The sequence below is a fragment of the Maniola jurtina genome, chromosome 7 (genome assembly GCF_905333055.1).
Source record: "Maniola jurtina chromosome 7, ilManJurt1.1, whole genome shotgun sequence".
NCBI lineage: Eukaryota > Metazoa > Arthropoda > Insecta > Lepidoptera > Nymphalidae > Maniola > Maniola jurtina.
The window spans coordinates 8,386,391-8,411,908 of record NC_060035.1 but is presented as its reverse complement, the minus strand read 5'-3'; the positions used below and the strand labels follow the sequence as shown (position 1 = coordinate 8,411,908).

The 25,518-nt window shown below is 33.7% G+C and overlaps 2 protein-coding genes across 2 annotated transcripts; both read left to right on the top strand.

The window, feature by feature from the left end:
• The first annotated feature begins 7,984 nt into the window (after positions 1-7,984).
• LOC123866795 (endocuticle structural glycoprotein SgAbd-2-like) lies at positions 7,985-13,762 on the top strand. Its single transcript, XM_045908498.1, has 4 exons — positions 7,985-8,048; positions 9,412-9,572; positions 11,998-12,152; positions 12,999-13,762. The coding sequence occupies exons 1-4, from the start codon at positions 8,040-8,042 to the stop codon at positions 13,133-13,135; spliced, it is 462 nt and encodes a 153-aa protein (XP_045764454.1). The 5' UTR covers positions 7,985-8,039; the 3' UTR covers positions 13,136-13,762.
• Positions 13,763-17,876: 4,114 nt separating this feature from the next.
• Positions 17,877-24,564, top strand: LOC123866748. Its single transcript, XM_045908427.1, has 7 exons — positions 17,877-17,954; positions 18,023-18,150; positions 18,269-18,449; positions 18,959-19,015; positions 23,029-23,168; positions 23,868-24,039; positions 24,445-24,564. Exons 1-7 carry the CDS (start codon positions 17,946-17,948, stop codon positions 24,517-24,519), a joined length of 762 nt encoding a protein of 253 aa, XP_045764383.1. The 5' UTR covers positions 17,877-17,945; the 3' UTR covers positions 24,520-24,564.
• Positions 24,565-25,518: the final 954 nt, after the last annotated feature.

The window sequence follows — 25,518 nt, the reverse complement described above, 5'->3', positions numbered from 1 at the left end:
CAAAATGATAACTAAATGTAGAACAAACAAAACGAAAACCCACACAAATAAAAAAAAAATTACCATTAATAGGTATCAATAAAAATAAAATCATGGAAAGATCCTACCCGTTTATCCAGAAATCCTTTGATGCCATGACTAGGTACTTTGATATATTGAGGCCCAAATATTGGCCTTGTGCTCCAAAATGTCTGTGGTCTACTAGACCTCCACTTCTTTCTCGTTCCTCTGTATATTTCCACTTGTTTCTCTGAGTCGTGAGCGTGACAAGAAAATATTATATTTTCTTGATGTCCCTCTTCTGACCTTTTGGGTAAGGTCTGACGAAATCACAAACACAATCGTTATGATAAATTATTATACTTTTATTTCATATTTAAATTTATTAACTTTTACATTTTGTGTCAAATAAATGTTGTTCCTCTTACGTTAGTATATTTTCGAATGTCGTCGTTTTAAAACCACTCTTACAGGTAACCTCTCCACGTTTATTAGCCACTCCCCTTTTTATCTTATCGTTATCGGCCAATCCAAATTGTACAATGAATAAACTTAGTGACTAATATACAAATCATCAAGCTCGTTTCACAAATCATCTAAGTAATAAAGATGTTTTCATCTTATATATTGATTACAAATATTATCCTTTATTATGCTACAATTCATCAACTAAAAACTATAAGAATTTTATATACAGTACGTTTATCGATCAGATGTTGAACAACTTCAGCCAATCAATGACGCCTTCTAATATGATATTATGATTTGTTATGATTTGAGTGGCGCCAACTATGTTTTATAGATAATTAATATGGGCCAAGCTTACACAAAGGTTACGTAGACATGCAATTCTCAATTTGAAAATAGGTAGATACGTGATATTCGTGAATTGTGATTCGTATTCGTGATCGTAAATCACTGCCATACCTAAAATTCATTGTCTACGAAAAAAGTTTACTCGTTAGTCTAGTTACCTTATTTAGCTGCTATCATGAGATAAAGTTTCGAGTCCGAGATCCGGTCAAAAAGTTATTCAGTTTTTTTTTCTCAAAATATTTTTAGTAATAATAGAGCGTTTGCATCCATAGGTATGTGGTCGACATCCAATACTGGCAAGAAACATTTTTGCTCAACATTTCTGATACGAACCGCTGAGATTTAGAACGCATTTCTGGTGTCCGTCTTTCCTGCCACGTGTTATACTTATAATATATAACTTAAACATTTTCAAGGCAAGAATAAATAGGAATTCCTAAGGCAATCGTACTTAACCACATCATTGCTTTACTTAAGGCATGATTATCGTGAATCCTGTCCTTATCGCTAGCCTATTATGTTATAAATAAACAATCCAGAAAAAGAAGTTGGCGGTGTTACACCCCGTTATTTGGAGAGAATGTTAGGCCATCATCCTGGGGCTAATACCTGTCTAGTCTGGGATGAACATCCCATCGAACTACGAGAGTGAAGGAATAGAGAGGAAAGTTGTTTCTGTGCACATACATGTTTAATTATCTCCTGCATACTTTCCACTGAGGTTGAACGTGGGCAAAATTTAATCAGAAGGACATTATTATTATAATTAAAAATATTATAGTAATGTATTTTTAAAATTACGAAATAATCTGTATTATCACTCACCTTCAGATGAGATAACAAACCAGGGCAAACTTGTTATCGAATAAAAAAAATCTATGTACCGTACCTCTAACAATTTTTTTTTTTCAGAAAAAATAAACAAAGCTACAACTTAAAGACAAAATATAAATAAATTCTATGGAAGGATTTTCCTGGCAAGCCGCACACGCGTTGAAGTCTTTTATTCAGCAATACTAATCGTGAGCTCACATATTTATTAAAAAGTTATAGTGACTCATTTAATATTATAGCATGCTAGCTGATTTGCCCCCGCTTAGCTCGGGTGGAATATCGGTGTGGGGGTAGAATTTCCAAAAATCGTGAAATAAGTATTTTTCGTTTTAAATCGAAAGCCTAAATACTAAATTTAATCGATGTACCTTTAAAAATGACGGACTTTTAGGGGTTGATGTTCCAAAAATAATTTTTTAGTGGGTGTCTAAGTTCTAAATGGAACCTTTTGTCAAAATTTCATGTTTTTAACCCCAGCGGTTTAGGCTGTGTTGATAGATAAGTCTGTCAGTCAGCACAAGTTTTTTATGTTTATAGATTGTCTACGTGACCTTGAGAGCCGGATGATGATGAACAGAAAAAGAATTACTTACTCTAAATGTTTAGGTCTGATTCCGCCAACTGTCAAAAATCACTTTATTTAATGAATTACAATGCATTTAATGCGACTTTTTGCTACTTAATATATTAAAACTTCAGTTAATTTGCAAAGTCACTACAGAAAAATAATTATTGTTATAGGTTAAGTTTTAATATGGCCTCATCATCAACAAACAATTATTATCATTTATTACCTTTTTAATATTTCCAAAGCTCTGGTTTCAATTGAAACAGAAGAGCGGCTTTATTTCGATACGATAATTTAAGTTATTAAAATATAAATGATTTCAAAGTTATTGTATTTTTACTAAACCGATGCGGAATTCAACACTTAAGGTATACAAATTACAGTATCACAATTATTTATAAGTATGGTATGCGTTATTGTTTCCGTTAAAAGTGCTAATTATTTTATTTATCAAATTAACTGTATGATTGGATTTATATTAGTTGACTTGTCATTATTTAATCCCTTGAAATAGTCTTCCACTTACCGACAAACATATCAGAGCATGTCATTTATGTGCTGCAGGTACATAAATTAGTACATAAATTAGTTCCGGTACCGGGTGTGCTCTAAGTAATAGATTTATATCCCTACACAAGCTTAAGTTTCGGGTGGTGTCTCGACTGGCTACATACTTACTCGTAACTTGGCTATAGATTTAGAAATTACAGAATAGCTATTACTTAGACTTTATTCAAGAAACATCTTTCTAACCGAGAACTAGGTTCACGCCTTGTCCGGTAAATTCAAATTTACTTGACTGAATAGAGTGTACTTACATAATATATTAAAAAAATATATAAATTTAAACTCAAATTAATTATTCAAAATTATTTATTATTACCTTTTACAATACCTTGTAATTTTTAATTACCAATTAAAAATTTATAAGACCCTCAATAAGTGAAGGTTACAGTAGCTAGAAAAGAGATGATAATTTTCAAACGGCTGAACCGATTTTCTTGGATTATAGCTAAGAAGTAAGAACACTCTCAATCAAGCCCCCTTAAAACAAAAAAAAACTAAATTAAAATCGGTTCATTAGTTTAGGAGCTACGACGCCACAGACAGATACACAGATACACCCGTCAAACTTATGACACCCCTCTTTTTAGGTCGGGGTTAAAAAATATGAAGCTGTATCTGGCTGTCTATCTACATTTTCACACACATCCATTTGATCAATTTTAACCAAAACTATAGAGATATGAGTATCTCCTGGGGAAGGATATAATCTACTTTTTGTCCCGGAAAGTTAAAGAGCATCATCTATTTAGTATGGAGATATCTTACATCTCGGAGACGGATATAGGCTTGTTTCATCCCGGAAAATCAAAGAGTTACAACGGGATTTCTAAAAACCGAAATTTACGTGGATGAAGTTGCGGGCATCATCTAATAGTCATGTAATTTTATAAATAATTGCCCTGGCCGTCAATATGTTTTGTATCGTATTTTGCAAATAAACCTAATAATCGGTTGTAATTTTTGTCTATAAAACGATTATTCTGATCTTTTTGTTATGTTTCTACCTAGCATCTATATATTTTTTTAAATTTCATTCTCAGAATTTATGAGTAAATAACTAATAATTTTTATCATTCATATAAGGTTAGTTTGTTAGTCTGCCTTAAATTCATCCTTGAAGGCAATCATTCCTAATAAGTATAAAGAATAATACAGCAATTAAATATTTTGTTAAGTATGCCTAATTAAATAAAGACTGGAAATAGAAAAATTATAAAGATTAGTAAGTATTATTAAGTGGTATTAAATTAAATTTATACGGTGATAATATTACACAAGTGTAAATTAAAAATTTATAACACCCCCGACAAGTGAAGGTTATAGTAACTAGAAAAAAGCTGATGACTTTCAAACGGCTGAACCAATTTTCTTGGATTATAGCTAAGAACACTCTCGAGCAAGCCACCTTTCAACCAAAAAAAAAACCAAATTAAAATCGGTCCATCAGTTTAGGAGCTACGATGCCACAGACAGATGCCACAGATACACAGATACACACGTCAAACTTATAACACCCCTCTTTTTGGGTCGGGGGTTTAAAATACTTTAATACGTTAGGATTTGGCCTTTACAAATTAATGATCAAAAATACCACGTTGCAGTGTAATGGGAGTTATTGAAATCAGCTCGTTGTGAAGGCTTGCAAATGGTTATATTAACCGCCAGAGGGCACGCCTCGCAGTGATGGGTTATACAATAAAATATTATTGTTTGCGCTATTAATGATATTTTGATTCCATGGTGCAGCGTTTCATTAGAGCAGTTCCACATTTGCGCTGTTTTTTGCACGCGCACCTTTTGTTACACCTGCATCTCTTGCAAGCGTGACTCGCTTATAAGCATACATATAAATGCTTGTAAGGGTGTACACGTGTAACTGCCGCTAACTGAGCGCGAATACGCGCTTTTTTTGTTGAAGCCCGGAAAAATATTAACCTCAAACACTAAAAATAAAAAATAATTTAATTTACTACAGAATTGTAGCGCCTGTACCAAAACAAAAGTAAAACAAGGCTGAAACCTTCCTTAGACAAGTTTTTAATGGCAGTTTTACCAAATTCACTGCTATAACAAACGTCTTACACACTGTATGACAAATATTTGGATCTTCAATCACTCATCATTTAATTGGCTGATGCAAAACGTATCGTCCATTGGACGTTGAACATAAGGTCTCGTCCGTACGAGAGCTTTTTTAACGGACGTTAAAAAAGCGTTCAACTAGAACAAATGCATTGCCAAGTATCTGCTCACACGTCAACGCTTTTTAACGCGCACTTTGTATTTTCAGCGCAACGCCGGGTTTTAACGCAACGCTTTTTTAGCGCTCGTGCAATTAGGTCTAATGGCCAAGAATATCAATAATACAATCAATCTATCTCTATAAGAATAAAAATTAGTCTAAAATTCCTCTTGTTTTCGATTGTCTTTTTTGACAAATAACTTAGTACTAACTTTTACAAATAAATTGCTAAGTAACTTATTGACATATAGACCAGGGCCGTTAATATAACAGATAGTATCGTTAATTAATTTTGGCCGTATGTACCTACTTTATTAACAGATTAGAGCTATAATGCGTAAATAATTTAATTAGTTCTCACACGCCGTTTTACGCCGCAAATATCATGGCAATGGTACGATTTTAGTCCTAACTAGCTGTGCCCGCGACTTCGTTCGCGTGGAATAGTGACTTTTCGGGCAGCATGTACGTTAAAAATGTTCGCCGTGATTCTTTAAATTGACATAACTTTTTTATTTATGAACCGATTGACATGAAATAAACACTAAATGTTAAGTGAAGCTTACTACAATATATTAATGAAAACCGTATCTAAATCGAATAAGCCGTTTCTGATATTAGCGTGCACAAACACACAGACAAACAGACAAAAAAAATTAATTACAATTTCGGGTTCGGCATTGATATACTAACAACCCCTGCTACTTTTTTTATATATTTCCATTGTACAGATACCACTTTTCTACAATTTTATTATATGTATAGATTTAAAAAGGTGAACTGTACTTTTGACATGACAGTTGACTCATAGAGGTAAAATGACGCGTGAAAAGTCATTTAGTCGGACTATAGATTCAATACTATTATTTATTTCAGCTGTTAGTGCCTATCAAAAATAATATTGAATCTTTATAAGAAATCAAGAACAAGATATGAAAAAGAACTACAAAAACTGTATTTCCAATGAATTGCAATATGACCCTATTAATGAAAATAGGATTTATCTATTAGTTATTATTATATAATTGAAATATGATTCACATCATACCTATTGGTCTAAATTTAAAAATATTAGGTAGGTATATTAAGAAATTTTAAAGCGAAAATAACTTTAAAAAGTCTATGTAGAATGGGAAGATGTATTTTAAAACCCATTTTTTTTAAATAATTTTTAGTAGCTCATATTACTACTAACAAACTGTATACTAAGCTTTGTTTATTAGAAATCTTTATGAAAATCGACTATTGGAATCCAGTCGGGCGTCCATATAATTGACTTATTTGACGTTGACGTTAATTAAATAACTATAAGCAATACACAACCATTAAAACATCTTAACGATCTATACTTTGACAACAAGTTATGATTAAAACATTTTTTAAATATGGGTTTATTTTTATGCATTTCAAATTAAAGGATACGCATTCCCTGTATTTATAGCCCAAGATTCCGCTTCAATATATCTTCACCCATGTGGTATTCATTGAAATGCAATAATTCTTACGAATATATACCTACCTATCTTCTTATAAATAAAAAGACTAATCCTGACCGACGGATATATGAACACACATCCTAAACCACTGGGGTTAGAAACTTGAATTCTTTACAATAGGTTCTTTAACACTAAAAAAGAATTTATGCAAATTATACACAAACAGTTAAACAGGAAAGTTAGTAGGAAGGTTCGTCATTTTTCAAGTTAAGTAAGTATACCAATTAAAATTGATATGGGGCTTGTCCCCCATAATTCACAGTTACATGTTAGCTAAGATAAGCCGCAAGAGATTTTAGCTTAATTTTTTTATCTTCAAAGCTACTTAAAAAGTACCTACTCCAGCGTAATAAAACCTGATGTCCGTAGTAGGTAGTATCAACATTAAAATCGTTTTTGGTTTGGAAGAGTAATTTCCATAATAGTTGAAGAAAATAACCCATATAAAAATAAACACCATATTATAGGCAGCATTACGCACGCCCGCCTTAGAAGTTCCTTCAGAAATCTTACGTAAGAAGGAAGTCATTGAAAGAATAAATCCATTTATTTTGGTTATAGGTATATTTACGGCTGTATCTGATTTGGATAATATACAAACTCTCTTATGTTTGAAAAAATTGTATGAATAGACGTTGAATTATCATGCTAATTGGATATTGGAAGCCTTATTAGGAATGTACCTATTAAGAATGTACCCATTTTATATTATTGCACAACTACTAATTTGGAAAAGGTATTTAAAATCCCCTCACATTACATTTTGATACCCCTTTTTAACCCCCGACCCAAAAAGCGGGATGTTATAAGTTTGACGTGTGTGTCTGTGTATCTGTCTGTGGCATCGTAGCTCCTAACCAATGAACCGATTTTAATTTAGTTTTTTTTGTTTGAAGGGTGGCTTGATTGAGAGTGTTCTTAGCTATAATTGAAGAAAATCAGTTCAGCCGTTTGAAAGTTATCAGCTCTTTTCTAGTTTTCTTATAGAGGTTAGGTTTTAAAATTTTGAGTTATTTAATAACAAAATTTTGTATTCTACTTTCTTTGTCGTTTAAAATTTAGTACATACCAAAATACAAAAACTAAAAGCCTCTGAAAAAGACTGGTTCATGTTGTTAAAAAATGTTTAAATTGTAAGAGTTAAAGAAAAATTGAAATAAGTCTCTTCCCGGTGTTACACATAAATTACGTGTAATTGACATTACTTCTCGTATGCTGTAAAAAATAAAACATTTTTTATAATAACTTGAACACACATTCAGGGTACGATAAAAAAAATGTAGGAATAAAATATGAATATGATCGTTATGATGCAGACAGGCGGTAATTCTTTGATGTACTACGTTCGCGCCTGCGCCTTCGAAGCGCGATACTCCAATTTCACGCAGTGCAAACGCCGTTTCGTATAAAAGCAGCTGCGAAGATCTGAAAAATCATTCCAGTCTTACACATTCACCGAGGATCATCACACATACATCACATAAATTAAATTATTTCTACTTTAAAATTAAAAACAATGAAATCGGTGAGTTAACGATCATTGAAAATATTTAGTGTATACATCTTAAAATTAAAACAAATATCTAATTATGAAAATAATTAACATTAGGGGTTAGTTTATAACTTTTTTAGGGGTCCGTAGCAAATTAATGAGCCCTTTTTCCAGAAATTAGACTCTGTAAATAAACATGCATTTGTTGCCACAAAAATGATATCCAAAAATAATACAATCAATTTCCATTATATTTGGTTTCTAGTGTTCCATTTATTATCGACTTTGTTTATATATCCATAACATGCCATAATTTCCTTACAAAAATTGGTCAAACTAGATTAAGGTAGATTTATACTACACCGTGAACATGCCCGGAATCAAAAATAATTCAGTATAAATTAATTCATGCTCCACCATCCCACGCCTGGACATAAAACCATTTACAAGTCCCGTCCGCGGTAGGCTAGTCCTGCCACCTGTGATTGGTGTAGCGTGTAAAATCCGTTCTGGAGAGCAGAACAGAAGATATAAAACGCACGAGATTAGAAGAGATAAGGTGGATCAATGTGACCCAAATACAATAATTTTTAGTTTTCACTATGGACGCGCAACGTATACGTTATTTATTATACATATAATGTCACTAGGTGAATTGCATAAAAATTTAAATAGCCATCATAGCATTAGAAATGTAATCTGATGTTAAAAATCAGACATAGGTCTTAGTTTATCTTCTTTACGACTAAAGTTAGAAAACTTTTAATTTTTTCCCCATTTATTAGACCTTTTGTGTATTATTGTCACATGTTTACTAATAATAATACAGGACTTTACATTTTCGTCATTTTCCAATTGAATGATTCGGCTTTTAGAATAATTAATGGTAGTGGTTTTGGAAAACTTTTAACTCTACAATTTCAATCAAGAAACTGTTAGGTATGAGATAAAAGTTTAAGAAAAAAGAATTTTTCCTTAGCCTCATTATCACGATTATTGGTTCTTCTCATTCTAGTAGTTCTGAGTTCTAAGCTCCTTTGCAATTACTTAGGTTTCTGTCAAGTTGAAAGTTATTACAACATTAACTTTCGTCGGGTAACGTTTTCGTTTAGTATTTTATTATTTATAGTATTACATAATTTAATTATTTACATATATTTATGCATTTATTTATTTTAATATTATACGTAAATGTATATACTTGCACCAGCTACCTGTAATATCTATAGCTATTTCCTTTGCTCTATTTTGGCTGCCTGGAAGAGATCGCTAGGAAGCGATAAGGCCGCCAAATTGTACCTGCCTGCCTATATTTTGTTGTGCTTTGTATGTGTTTTTTTTTTTGTGGTGTGCTATAAAAGTATATTCATTCATTCAATTATTTTATTGTTTTCAGCTCATCGTCCTCTCCGCCCTTGTGGCCTTAAGTTACGCCGCCCCCCAGTTCCAGCCAAAGTACCAGACCCAGCCACAGTATCAGACCCAGCCACAGTACCAGGTCATTCCCATCATCAGACAGAACCAGGAAATTAACCCTGATGGTTCCTACCAGTGGAGGTAATTTTTTTTTTTTTTTTGAGTATAGGCACTTGATCACACCTGATGGGAAATAATGATGTGGAAAAGAAGATGGGACGCGTTTTCCCAAAAAATGCACATTCAGCCTTGTTTAGTTGTAAATTTTGTTTTTGTAAAGAACAAAAACTAAGATATTTCGCACGGGAACTAATTAATTGCTCTAGTTTTTCTACCAGATAATATTAGTAATATTTCTCACGAGTACTAATTAATTGACAGAATTAATGAGAAACCTATAGTTGCGCTAATTCAACGGTAATGTATTCATACAATGTTTTTTGTTAGTCTCTACAGAAAAGTATTTGTACCTAATGCATTATAATGCATAACAACGCAGTGAAAATTGTATAGTGCTATTTACCTATGCAATTTTACATAACATAATTTTTTACATTTTGCATAAAATAACACGTCATCACAATCTTATTTAATTTCCTAAAAAACCTTTCTTTAATTTAAGAAATGTGGGCAACCTTTTTTTGTAATGAGTAATGACTACGATTAACATTTCTTTTCAGTTATATTTTTGGATTATACCAAATATACCGATTTTTTTTCTATGAACAAAAAAATTGAATTCAACGCCCAGGTCGGACGCCTATAACAGTTTTAAATGTTAAGTATAGGTAACTAAATTTAATGTGCGTGTTGGATTTGGTTTGCATAACATATCCCAAATTCATCTCGCCCTTGACATGAAACACTATTTATAATGGATTGATATTGATACGCGTAGATATATCAATATCAAATCCAGTAAAAAAAACCATTGTTTTCGATATTCTAACTTCTGTTTACTTTTAGTTGTGTTATAAAGCCCCTAAATTCGAAATTGAAAACAAAGTCAACGCGTCAATAAAATCTACAAAAACGATGCTATCCATTATATACGGTGCTATACAACTCACTTGTGTAAACGCAAGAAACGACCTAAGACTTGCAGCATCATAAATTTGACATAGAGAAACAGCCATTAATTAGTATTGCTGTGAAATATCCCCCCAGCTCATTTCAAATTTAGTGATGCGAGTTCATTGTGAAATATAAACTCGACGGATCATAAATGGGCATTCCTTGAATGTCAAGCATATTAAACCTTAAATTGTGGGAGTCATCTTTAAGATAGTGTTCTCAGCCAAGCCCTGATTACGTAATACTACTGGCTCCGAATCATTTCATATGTTAATACATATATTGCGAAGTTTACCACAGTTACATACTTAATATTTATTCGGATGGCTAAATAAACATATACTCGTAAATATGTTAAAACTAGAACAAAGAAAATAAATTCAAACACTAAAAAGATTAGAACATTAAGTAGCTATTTATTTAGCAGCTAATCAATCATACAGTATTCATTGATATACTGTGCAAGTTGATTTGGAGCATTGCCATTATAAAACTAAATGATAGGGTATAATTTTGCAAAATCGATGTGTTATCTTTGACATCAAAATGAAGCATCGCGTGAACATGATGAGACTTATCTAAATAAAATTAGATGAATAATAATTAAAGTAAATTATTTGGACGATTCAAAAGCACTTGTAAAAGTGTACTTGAATAAAATATATTCTATTGTAATAATATTAATGCATAAACAACGCTATTTTATCTATAGGTATGCAGTGTAACTATATGCTACAACTGCCACGTTTGGCGTGTTTTATATTTTTTGTGATAGTTATCCGTCTTCTTACTATATATGGTTAAACAACGATTGCTATCAATTCCAGAAACTTAAAGAGCGTCCGCAAAACCTGTACACTCATCGTGCCTTATGACTTTTAAACTTTTCCAGAAAATGGATACAATCTTCAACTTATGTTGTAGTTGCAATTTTTTTATAATTTACGATGATTGATGATGTGATCGTACGATCACAATTTAAAATTCATACTCTTGTATGTGTTGACTTACTAGAATTTCCTCATAATATACGTATTTTGATATCTACGATGGATTTCATTCAATTGCCACGGTGCGCGATAGTTAAAACTTCCAATATCCTAGTTTTGCCACAATATTATATTAAAGAAACCGGTCAAGTGTGAGTGAGAATCGCACGCGAAGGATTCCGTAGTATCTACCGTACATGATAATTGATAATAATAACACTATGTAGGTATGTTTTAAATTTGCATGCTGGCCATTTTTTTAACTCACCATCTTGGTATTTATTATTTGTTGTTATAGAGGCAATAAAAATATACACTATGTAAAAATTTCAACTCTCTATCTATTACATAGTATTCTACATATTCTAGTTCATAATATATAGTCACTGACACACAAACGGACGAACAGCGAAGTCTTAGTATCTAATAGGGTCCTATTAGGACCTTTTGGGCGCGGAACCATGTCATTTACTCTATTAATTCTATATTTATTTGTATTGCAGCTACGAGACCGGCAACGGCATCAACGCCCAAGAACAGGGCTACCTCAAGAACGCTGGAATCAAAGACGCTGAAGCGCAGGTCGCCCAAGGCTCGTACAGCTACACTAGCCCTGAGGGTATCCCCATCTCCGTGACCTACATTTCTGACGAGAACGGTTAGTTTAAACCTTTCGTATTATTTAATCAATGGATAGACTTCTTAGCCTGAAACAAAGAAACGTACAAAAGGCGAATATATATTCTAGGTCAATAATGCTCGGTCTAATTTTCCTACTATTGTTGCCAATTTTTATCAGATGCTAGTGATATAATTATGTATAGGAATTTACTGAGACATATTTTTTTCAGTTAGCCTATCTATTAAATACCTAATCTGCATATCTTACTCTTAGTCTCAATCGCTAATTTGATCTATTTATATTCCGGGAAAACAATGAATTCCTACGAGATTTTTAAAAACCCAAAATCCATATGGATTAAGTCGCGAGCAAAAATTTTTCTTTTGTCACTGATGACCAGTAAACCCATCATAGCAATCTCACCTAGTGCTAAGTGACGACTTTAGCAAACAAACCGTGAAAAGGTATGGCAGTTTCAATATATCCATACCCGTTACCGGTCTCTAAGCAGTATTGTACTGAAAACGTTTTTAGCCGGTAGTGTGGTAGATAGCTTTGGTCAAAGCCTTCCACCAAACTAGACCAAACTACATGACAATTCAGGAATCGAACCCAAGACCTCTAATTTAAATGCCAACGCGCTAATATATCACAACGTTAGTCAAGAGGCGGACCAACAAATCCCTGAAAGGCCGGCAACGTATCGGCGGTACCTTTGGTGCTGCAAATGTTCATGGGCGGCGGTAATCACAAAACATCAGGTGACCCGCCTGCTCGTTTGCTCGCTATTTTATTATAAAAAAGTGCTTACTGTTGTGCCAGAGAGGTCAAAGTGTTTTTATAATAGGTGTACCAGGTAACACAATCTTTTTTTGTTTACAGGATTCCGTGCTGAGGGTGCACATTTTCCTACTCCCCCACCCATCCCTGATGCCATCGCTCGCGCTCTCCAATACATCGCAGCCAACCCACAGACCCAGCAGCAAGAAAACCAGTACCAGCAAGGATTCCGCGGTTAATTCCTATACTCCTATCGACTTGCGCAAACTTCAGATCCCTGAGTGTAACTGTTAAGATTAAAAAACGTGTAGATGTACGTTGATCTGCCACAGCTGCATGTCAAATTACCATGCTTTTTATTCCATTACAAGTTAGCCCTTGACTGCAATCTCACCTGGTGGTAAGTGATGATGTAGTCTTAGATAGCAGCGAGCTAACTTGAAAGAGGTATGGCAGTTTTTATTAAGCCCATGTCCGTAATACTCGTAGGTTGCTACATGGCTTTGTCATGACCTGGTTAAATCACTTGGTGGCACGGCTTTCCTGGTAGGGCGTTCACTAGCAACGGCCATAGCCTCCCACCAGACTAGACCAGAGACAATTTAGAATTAATAAATTTCCAAATTGGCCCTGCCGGGAAGCGAAGTCAGGACCTCCTACTTATAAGATCACAAAGAAGGTTGTTGAAACGTTGGCAGTCTGTAATTCTCAAACATATGTACCATGTTTGTTAACTTGATAAGTTACACTGGGACCTCAGATCGATATACTTACCCAATCATGTATGACATGCGAGAATCGATTGACTCAATGATGCTTAGTTATAAGTATAATCCTACTGTGATTTATTTTATTTTATAAGTAATTACGAGATTAATAAAGATAATTTTTTATAATACTTTTATTACTTCTAGCTTGTGTCGTGCGAGTTCTTTGATAGTACTCTTTGATCCTCAAATCCTACAATCGACATTGTAAGATTTACATATTTTTGGAGGTTGAGTTTTAAGCCCCCAAGTACCTACTGAGAAGCATCTTGAAAGTTAAGATAGTTATACTTTTTATTTGTTGTGTTTATGGCATCCATACAACAAAAGTATGAGCAAAAACTGCCTGTCAGAGAAACCTAAAACCTGTCAGAAAATGTTGTCTTACACGTAATTTTTTTTTTTCAAAACTTATCTAAGGGCTGATTTTTCAATTGTCAAATAACTTTTGTCTGAGGAATTGAGGTTTTAAATTTTTTTCCGTCCGAAATCCGTCGACAGTAAAATTTATTCCTCAGATAAAAGTTATTTGACGATTGAAAAATCGGCCCTAAGAAACCTAATAATGATTTTAAAATAAGTCCTTTAACAAGGTATCACTTGAGGGTGCAAAAAAATTTTTTTCGACTTTCACTTTTCATGTACAGATAATTCAAAAAAAAATCTTTTTCCCATATTTTAATAATATGTCTCTATGTAGTGGTAACAGGTTTCTATCAATGCGCTAAATTTAAACTTTACAGCTGTTATAGTTTAAAAAATACAGCCAGCCATTGAGTTTATTAGACTCTAGCTATTGTCCGTGTGTGTCCTAAATAGCTCTTAGCATTCGGTAACAGTGTAACTATATCGAATCTATCAGTAAAAGATATTTCAGACGTTTACCTCAGATTATTTTGTGCGGTGTCCATCTCTTTCTTGCCGATTCGTTCAATGACAGGTTATGAACTTTTTGTGCTACAGGACCATAACTCTCCGTCTCTGAAAATCAACTCATAGTTGATTTTCAACCACCAAGTCTTTCTAGAATTATGTTCAAAATTTTTTTTATAATTATAGGACACTTTTTATCCCAGAAAATCGAAGAGTTTTCACGGGATTTAACAAAAACCCTAAATCCACGAATTCGCAAGCATCATCTAGTAGGTATATTATGAAACGAAAAGGCCTGATTCACAGACGACTCGTCATTGCCCAGCCTAAATCCTTGAACCTAGAAAGCTGAAATTTGCACAGAGATCCTCTTTATAATGTAGACAAGAAATAAGGTCAGATTTTTTGGGAATTCCACGGAAGCGAAGTCGCAGGCGGTTGTAAGTCTGATATTATCGTTAAATCTAAAATCCCGTACCTACACTTAGTTGTGTCGTGTGCGAAGGGATCTGGGAACCCATCGTATAATATACTCTACATTATGATTTATATGTTTACATTAATAAATACATAGTTACAAAATTAAATCATAATAGCATTCGTGTCAATTTTATAAACAACGCCATCTCCTGCAGACAAGCAAAAGTTCTGCATTAAATCAATGAACATTCATTAAATCAAAGAAGCCTTGGCCTCGATGATCTATGTAAGAGCTTTAAAATATACCAATTACACGTCAGGTGGCGCAAAATTATTAAATGTTACAATAAAATTTAAAACTAGCCTTATTTAATTACTGTAGAAATCATACCTGCGTGGAATGGGGCCAAGAATTCTGGCTACATTTCCAGCGGGACAGCCCGGCTGATCCTTTGCGCAAGAAATGAGCCAGCCCTTCTGTCACCAGATGAGGCTAAATGTCTCCTACAGTAAATACTACCAACTGTCTTCTGTCAATAACAATGCCGGCTACTTTGTCACTGAATTTCGGGATCCAAATTCTAAATTCTGATGCTGCAGGGCTAATGTCTACATAAACTATGAAGATAGAGGATCTGTTGATTTTGCTTATTATTAGTCATTAGATACTAATATTATAAAGGCGAAAGTTTGTATGTGTGTAAACTTTCGCTTTTATAATATTAGTGTGATGATAAATATTCAAAAAGTACCAAACTGTCTACTACATAGTATTTTACTCTATGATAGTTTCAAGTGAGCTAAAATTTCCCAGTTCATAAAAAATCCAGTTACGCATAAGATCAATATTAATTTTATTTATATCCAACACTTTAGCGCGGTAACCATTAACCTTAATACCATTAATTGCATTGAGGCTATTTCACACCAATTCGTTTCACTTTTGGTCAACAGGTGGTATTTTCATCGTTAACATTAAAGACCTCTTATGTAATAGAGACACATAACCTTGGGGGTCAATGAACTCACCTATGCCCAATGTCATATGTCATTTCAATCTGTAGTTTCATCACAATTTTGAGATTAACTATAAATAAAAAATAAGTGGGCATCAACTATTTGCAAAGGACAAAGTGATGATCGTTACTACAGCTTATAAAACAAGACAAGATATAAGGGCAAACGTAAACCTGACCGTAGATGAACATCCAGGCTAAAGAACCTTCGCCAGTAGTTTAATATGAGCATAAGGTGACTGTAGGGCAGCGGTGAACAAAATCCAGTTAGCCTTAATGATTGCCAACCTCCGATTGGAGATGGCACTAGAAGAAGAAAAAGATGATGAATCAAAGGTTGACATTATCGAATTGACAGCTGTTCTGACAACGTGGACCCGTGGACCCTCATTTACAGGTTTTGTAAGCTTACCTCAGGGTTCCGCAGGGAAATGGCACTTCTTGGCACTATTGCACGCGGGCTTAATTTTTACAGTAACTACGAGTAGATAAGACTAAGTTTTATTGTAACTATTTTATTGTAAAATATTGATCCAGAAGGTTGATGGCGATCATAATATAAAATAAAAAAAATCCCACGTACATGAGTCATATATTTTTTGCTCTCATATTAACTGTTCCTATAGTTTGAAGGTAAATATTGGACAGCATTAATTTTTTGATACCGCAACAGGTTTGCTTACGAGACCAGACAAGCTAATTAAATTTTCAATCGGTATGTTTGATATACCGATCGACAAAGTTGAGCTTTTTTTTATTTCCAAAAGTAGTCTACAAAAAAAAACAGGATAAAGCCTTGTCTTACTATGTAACTTTTGTGGTAAAAAATGTTTCTACATAACCAACCTAAAACTCATGACATCATCATCCACAACATAAACCCTCAATTATTTAGATCTCTTACCTGACAGTGGTATATTAGTTGATAGTGGTCTCACATTTTTTGAAAAAAAAAAAACAAGGTACATAAGTATTCTTCAATTTATTAAAATTGATACTTTGTTGTCACTAATTTACCACGATGACTATCTCACCCGAGTTCCTGGCCAAATTATTCCAGACGGCACTGATTTGTACCAAGTGATCTAGAACACAAGTGTCGATTGAGTGATAACATAACAATTCATATTAAAAAGCGCATTTTACATTCTAAAACAGATTTTTATTTATTGCTATGCATAATATTTTTTTATTTATCGTGCAAAATGTCGGAAAAAATACGGAACCCTCGGCGCGAGTCTGACTCGCACTTGGCTGGTTTTTTTAAGTTAAATTAAAAAAAAAAAATCTTCCAATGATGTTGGGCCACTATTATATTATACAACTATCCAAACTTCATGTCAATAACTTAAATACTGTTACAGATGGACAGAAAAACGGCGCACCATAGGGTACCATTTTTACCATTTTGGTACGAAATCCTAAAAATGGTACACATACCAGCAATTTCCAACACGACAATAATACAAATTGCTGAACAGTCTACTGGATCATGAATTGCTTTATTTCAGGCCTGGAAGTAATATACTATTAATGACGTCGTAAGTTACGGTTAGTTACTATAAAAAATTCATTAGTGATAAATCTCGAGATTTGCCATCTAATGTACGACTTAAAAGTCCGACTTGGTCTATAATAGCCTTCAATTGTGATCTTTTGCGAGCATGAAAAATGTTAAACATCAGCTATGTAGTTCAACGACTTTACGGATCAATTTTTAGTTCAGCTCAACTGGTTTACCTACCAACGAAAAATATTTTGAGAATCAAGAATCAAGTAGTTTGTTATATTGTATCTTCTTAATGCTTAGCACGCCATTATTATTTTTGTATAGGTTTTTTGATAAGTCTACCTGGTTATATCAGGTAACACAGGTTTTATAAAAATGTTTGTATAACACAAACCTTCGAGGAGCATAGAAGTCTGCGTGTATTAATCCATCTTAGTTTAAGCATAATTATTACTTCTACAAAATGTTCAAGGTAATGTGCTCAAGCTAGGCCATTGGGCAGGTATATTATAAATATTTTATTTTTTGTTTTTGTTTTAGGCTCGTTGTTTGTTAGTTGTTTGTTCTTTAATCGTACTGGTGAAAGCAGCCCCTATAGACAAGGACAGTGACGCTAAAATATTAAGTAATGTATATACAATTGATGAAAAGGGAAATTACAAGTTCAGGTACGTACCTACCTACAGTAGATAATTGACACAATAATTATTATAGTCTAAATATACCTACCTCATTTTTGTTATCTATTTACACAGTTTACGCTAATTATTCTAATTCGATTTGCAGTTTCAAGACTTCAAACGGAATAACGAGAGAAGAAACAGGATCGGTTTTTAATGCTGGCGAACCAAATGCGTATATCTTCGTTATTGGGAGTTATTCTTACTTTGATACGAAAGGACAAAAACAAATAGTCGAATACATAGCTTCAGATAATGGATATAATATTTCTCCGCAAAAGCCTTATGTGAGTATGCATTATAACTTCTCAGATATTAATGATTAGTGATGCCCACAACTTCGTTCGCATGGACTTAGGTTTCTTTAGCATCCCAAGGAGACCATTCGATTTTCCAGGACAAAAAGAAGTCCATCCATGCCCGTCCATCCCCGGGATTATCTAGCTATCTCTGTATCAAATAAGTAGATGATACGCCGCAACTTCGTCCATGTAGACTAAGGTAGGTGTTTTAAATACCCCGAGGAAACTTTTTGGGGTCAAAAAGTAGCCTATGTCCTTCCCCGAGATGCAAGGTATCTTTGTAGTAAACGCCAGTTAAACCGATGGACCGTGACAAGCTAGCTGACAAAAAAAATTACAAAGAATAAAAAAAAATATATCTTTGACTAAGCCCCTACAAAAAAGAGAAAAAGTCACTATTAGTATTAATAGTGACTTTAATTAATTTAATTAAATTTAATTATTTAACTCGATAAATATATATTATTGATTACAACAATTTTCTTTCTTTTTAGGGTGAAATGGCTGAGTTCGGTCTACCTGGAAGCGTTGTAGCAACGCTACTTGGAAAATAAGGAAGCAGTGTAATTCGACGGTTATAGTAATTATTTTGACAAGCTTATTAGCTTAGCTTATAGCTGCGAATCACATCAATTACATAAGTTAACTGGCATAAACAACAGATATTATAACACCTATCAGGCAACAGATATATTTCATAGAAATAAAAAACTTAAAATAGACTTTTATTTTCTAACGAAGTTGATTTTCTGCATCCAGATCTTTACATCTCTAATTTACATGAGAAGTTTGGAAAGTTCCATACAATGACTAATGTCTGTGAAGAACAAATAAGGTGACGGGGCATATCAGTATCAATGATGTCTGTACGTCTGTTTCAACTTTCAGTTATACTGATTCAGTAACATTGACCAAAGTCGAAAAACTTAGTGCGTAGCCGACTTTTAAGGTCCTAATTTGCCCTTTTCGTTTCCTCAGTGCCTCGTGTCAATAATAGTGAACAAGTTAATCCGTGATCACGGTTATTGGCCCTTACATCTGATATACATTATCATAATCGTTAAACCTTAGAGTCGAAATCTTTTACTCTTAGTTGAGTCGTGTCGTGTGCGGTAGAATCAGCTGGGAAACCACCGTATAATTATCCCGAAAAATCCCTTACCATTGTGTAATTAATAGAAAAGGGTCACGACCTCGGTCTTCAGAAATGAGGATCACGATGTAGAGAAAGATTATAATAAGGCGCAGACACAGGTAACGTTGCTTTCTACTGTGACGTTTGACGCAACCAAAGCAAATAATATTATACCGATAATAATCATTGCTAAAAATTTGTATCGTAATTCGTAATATAATATTCATGTCAATTTTATAAACAACGCCATCTTCTGTAGACAAAGAAAAGTTCTTCATCAAAATCAATACACACGAAAGAAGTCTTAGCCTAAATGATCTAATAGTTTTGCTTGCCATAAAAGTATGCCAATAGTATGTCAGGTGGCGCAAAATTTTGTGATTTTTTTTTCCACTCATCTTTTTATTTATCAGAGATATTTTCCGAAACTGACTTTGGATGTTATCAACCTTTAAGTGTCAACAATAAAGGCAGCATAGGAGGCTGTAAAAACTACCGTCAGAGTATCTGCTAGGTACATGTAGGTAGGTATATGTAGTCCTTCATATAAAAATCTCATTTTTCAGCAGATAGCAAAATAGACTTTGTCATTGAACTTCGGATCCAACCTATAAATTCTGACGAAGCAGGGCTGATGTCTCTACATTAACCGTTAAGACTTAAGATAAAGGCTCTGTTGATTATGACTTTGATATACTTAAGATATGGGTTAAATAAAATTGTTCAGCTAATAAAACCTATTTAATAACGTTTTTACTAATAATAAATTTTTGAAATACTCCAAAATGTCGAGTTAAGCTTTCTCAGTTCATAAAATACCGCTTACGCATAAAATAAATATTTTATTGATATCCAATACATAATTCACCACGGTAAACATTGACCTAATACGACTAATTGCATTAAAGCTCTTTCACCTCAATCAGTTCTGCTTTTGGCCAACAGCTGGTATTTTCATCGTTGGCAATAAAAGCCTCTTATGTAATGAAAGAGCTATAATCTTGGGGATTCAAATGACTCGTTAAGTCACCTATGATCCAATGTTATGACTCTGGTGGCATATGTGCCACCAGAGTATTAACAAATTTCGATCGGGAATTTCACCACAATTTCGAAACACACCATAATGGGCGAACAGTGGCTATTCAAAAAGGACAAAACGATGGTCATTGCTGATTATACAATCGATGAAACACATGAATAATGAAACTGTCATGGCTTCATGTTATCAAATTGACAACTATTCAGCTGCTCATTTTAACTATAGTATTATACTTAATTATGTCCTAGTTAACTCTATCACTCTAAACAATGTTAATATCAAAGTACACTTACTCTTGTATACATAATATTTTATTATTATGTAACAAATAAAATTATTTTTTAAGTTGCAGTGTATGTGGTTATTGATTTCAGCAAACAAACAAAATGATGTTATTTCAATTGCCATCACTTCCCGGTGTAGTTTTTCGCGAATAAAAAAGATGCCAATCGGGGTGGGGACGCGCGATTGCTATCTCGACCTTTGCCATCTCGACCTATCCATATCCATACTCCATACTAATATTATAAATGCCAAAGTATGTCTGTCCGTCTGTCTGTCTGTCTGCTACCTTTTCACGGCCCAACAGTTTAACCGATTCTGACGAAATTTGGTTCAGGGCTACCTTATCCCGGGGACGGACATAGGCTAATTTTTATCCCGGAAAATCAAAAAGTTCCCACGGGATTCCTAAAAACCCATCCGTTTAACCGTTTTATGAAAGTTAGCGAGGTAGCTTGCGTCTCTGTAATTAACATAGGCAACTCTTTATCCCGGAAAATCAAACAGTGCCCAAGGGATCTTAAAAAACCTAAATCCACACGGACGAAGTCACGGGCATCCTCTAGGTCTAGTAGCCTATAGATCCAACTTCACAACAACACGTAATCCAATTAACAGATTTTGATTGGGTTGCCCCTCGTCTTATTGTTCCTTTTCCTCCTGCATTATTCCATTTTAGGTCTCAAAATTGCGAATTAGTAAAGGAAGTAGTAGTCGGGCATTTACGTAATTAGCAATGAACAACAAATTCCTTGACCGGGATTCAAAGCCTCGACCTTTTACGGAAATACGAACGCTATATGTATCTACTTACTTCTTGGAACGTACGCGGCTATACGTATATAGATAGGTACGTATTGGGCATGCAGTGGAAGTTCAGTGCATGTTTAAAAATTATTTGAGACTACTTTTTTGCCACGACTTTGTCCACGTATCCGCTCCGATTTACGATTTTTAAAGATCTATTCACAATTTCTTTAAATTGTTTTTAGTGTGCTTACTGTTTATACTACGTGTTACTAATAAATCATAATTTCGAAGGTTTCTTATTGACACGGTTTCTAACACATTATAATGATATTAAATCTAATATATGTTATTGCGTATTAAGTTGTGGTAGGCCAACGGTAACCGAATACGAATGTTTGTTATTTAAATAGGTTCTACGACCAATTAGTTTCTTTTTGGACTCGTTAATTTGGTGCTACGAAGTGAGGCGTGACAGCGGGGGTGTGTGGGTGCTAATTGGCTATTGGTTCGTAACGAAACCTTTCACTTTTCGTGCCATAGGAAAGTACAATACCGGTAAGTATAATACGTGCAGATCGGATACATCCCTAGCGACGAGCTTAGAGTCAGGGTAGGCATTTAGATAGGATAAAAATTTATTTACCTACTAGCATCAAGCAAGCAAAAGTAAAAAAAAATAAGCAAACAAGTAAGTACACAGATACATTAGTTAGTCTTCGTAAATCTCTGTAACTCTATTTTAAAAATTAATAGTGGACAAAATTAGTTTTTGATAGAGTCTGCCGCAATAGGTTTGCATACGAGAATATAATATTATATAATTTATATTTGTATTGGTTGCAATCAGACCTACTGGCAAGTAATGATAAAACATAAGGTAGAGTCTTGAATGAAGTATAGTCTATTTTCATATAGCTATCGACAAAGTTAAAGAAATTAATTCCAAAAACAGTTTATATTAAAATAACAGAATAAAGCCTTGTTTTCTAGGTTATGGATATGGTAAAAATGTTTGTATATAAACCACCTAATAATCATGAGATAACCATCCACAAAACAAATCTTCAATGATTAAGAAGTCTTATTTATATTATTATAAGTTTGTTGTTTTCGCATTTTTATAACAACAAAATGTTCAAGGTAAGTAAATAAGCATTCCTGAATTTCCTAAACTGATGCTAACTTATTGTGATTTCCTAGACTGATACCACAAACTTGCATACATGGAGTTAGAAACATGGGAAACATAATATTACGAGTATGTTGCAGTGCTTTTTAAAAGCAAAGGTTGATGAATAGAGATTGTTTAAAATTATTACATAGACTTGTAAATAATATTCTTTGTTTCATTCTAGATGCAGTGCTTATTACTTCTTTGTTTTATAGTGCTAATGACTAATGCTGCACCTTTAAAAAACTCTACAGTAGAGGAGAGTGATGCTCAAATATTATCCAACGAGTATATAATTTATGAAGATGGAAATTACAGATTCAGGTAATATAATTTTGCACGGGAGCGGTGTCTGTGTGCTTGACCGTAGCTATAGGGAAATTTCCCTCTGAGCGGTGTTGTACTCGCGATGCCAGCTGGGCCAACGGGTATATATTGAAACTTCTGTATAATATATAGTGCAGATTTCAGAAAACTCTGTTAGTGCGATTCAGATTTGCGTGTTCTACGCACTTCAGATTTAAGTACTCGTGCTGCCATCTAGTGAGAGCGTCGTCAGTGGCGTGCGGCTGAGGTTCGCATCAAGGTCTGTTGATCGATGTCTCTGTAGGAATGACACACGCCCTCTTCTTGCAACTGTGGTAATCGCTACAATTTTTACTATAGTTATAGCCTGTATCTGTGTAATGTGTGTGTGTGTGCAATAAAGACTTCTAAATAAACTAATAAATAAGTATTTTAAAACAAAGAACTAAAATGATGGTGCCAGCAGGATTCAAACCTTGCGTCGCAGGTATATTGTAATAATACATAAGCAATGAACTGAAACTTTGACCTGGCAGGATAGAGGAGCCGTATCCTAGCGGTCGAAGGCGCTCCGGGCGCAATACCCCGAGAGGTGTCGGGTAGTATAATATTTAATCTAAGTAAATTGGCTTTTATTAAACTTGAAAAAAATGTTCATCGATTTTATTCAAGCAGATAAATTTATTCAGCGAAAATTATTAGTAATATTATTTTCAGTTTTAAAACTTCAAATGGGATAACAAGATCAGAAACGGGAGCAATAATAAATAAAGGGCAGCCCAATGAGCATGTTGAAGTAAAAGGCCAATATACTTACTTTGACACCGACGGAAAAGAAGAATTGGTTCTTTACATTGCTGACGAAAATGGATACAGACTTCGGATGCCAGTACGTATTTTAGTAAATATATTTTAATTTCGATTTTAGGCACTCTTCGTATTCGGACAAGAGTCTAATTTTTTAAATTAGCTAATGTGACGAGTGCATTGTCTCAATCTGTGCCAGAAAATCTTTGTTGGTAGAAAGGTTTTCGCTAGACTCGATGCTGAAACAATTCCGACATATCTTTTTCTACACAGCCGCGCGCCGCTTTGAGGTCCACGCGTCGTACACTTCTTCAAACTTCACGCCCTTAAAAGTTCAAGTTATAGAATTTTTATGGACGCTATAATATTATAAAACTATACAAAGTTTATTATTTTTGATTCTGTAGATTTTTATAGCTAAAAATATGCGAAACAGTGCTGATATTTGATCCATTTATTCTAAAAACATTGTTTTTGTTTGTTTTAGGAGAAATCATTACCTGGTAAGAAAAAAACTAATAATAGATTACTTTCAAGCGCTGTTGCATCACTGCTTGGTTGATAAATTCACTGAAAAGGTGAAAAGTGGAGAATCAGGTCTTATGGTTTATTTACCTGCTGATTATTTATAATTCAACAAAAAATATGTTGATATTGTGTAAATATAACTATAATATTGTATACCTATCAAAATATCCTTGCATTTAAAGGTAAATACTGATACTAATTGCTTATTTGCGAATAATTAAGTACGTATATATTTTTATAGTGAGTTGTTTTTAAATGTATTTATTTCTAAATTTCTTGTTCTGTATAAATAGTGGATATTTTATGTTATTATAATTAATAATAATTAATTCATGTCCTAATTATTTGCAATACCTTACAATCGTTGATATACCTATCATAATAAAATATGTCGATGTGTTGGTCTTTTTTTTTATTAAAAAAAGATAGGATTTAAGAATTTTTTGCTTAACATTAAGAAATAAGAACCAAGTCCATTCAAAAAGCTTTCATGGATAGAAATTATAGAAACTTTCAAGTTTCAGAATGTATTTTAAGCATATTTTGATCACAAACAGATCACACAGTCGTAAACAATTTAGGTTGTTTCATGCGCTGAAAACGCTGAATCTGCACCAGCTACATATACCTACATTACGTATGTGATTTAAGCCGATTAAATTTTTCGTGAACACGTCTTAATTTTTTTTTGTACGATATAGGTACAAATTCACGGTTTTAGGATTTTTTCCTTTACTTTTGCTATAAGACGGGAAGTACCCTATGGTTTTCTTGACAGACAGACGGACAGATAGACAACAAAGTGATCCTATAAGGGTTCCGTTTTTCCTTTTGAGGTATGGAACCCAAAAAAATATAACTAAGTACAACAAGTAATAGTACAAGTTGATCTTTAATAGATAGTCTTCTATTACACGGATTTTTACGTACATGCATGTGGTAAAGGGGCTAGTTCAAGGACTCTACAACGATAAAAAAACTATTTAAATTACCAACAGGTTTATCAGAAAAAATATTTCGTGAACCATAAAAT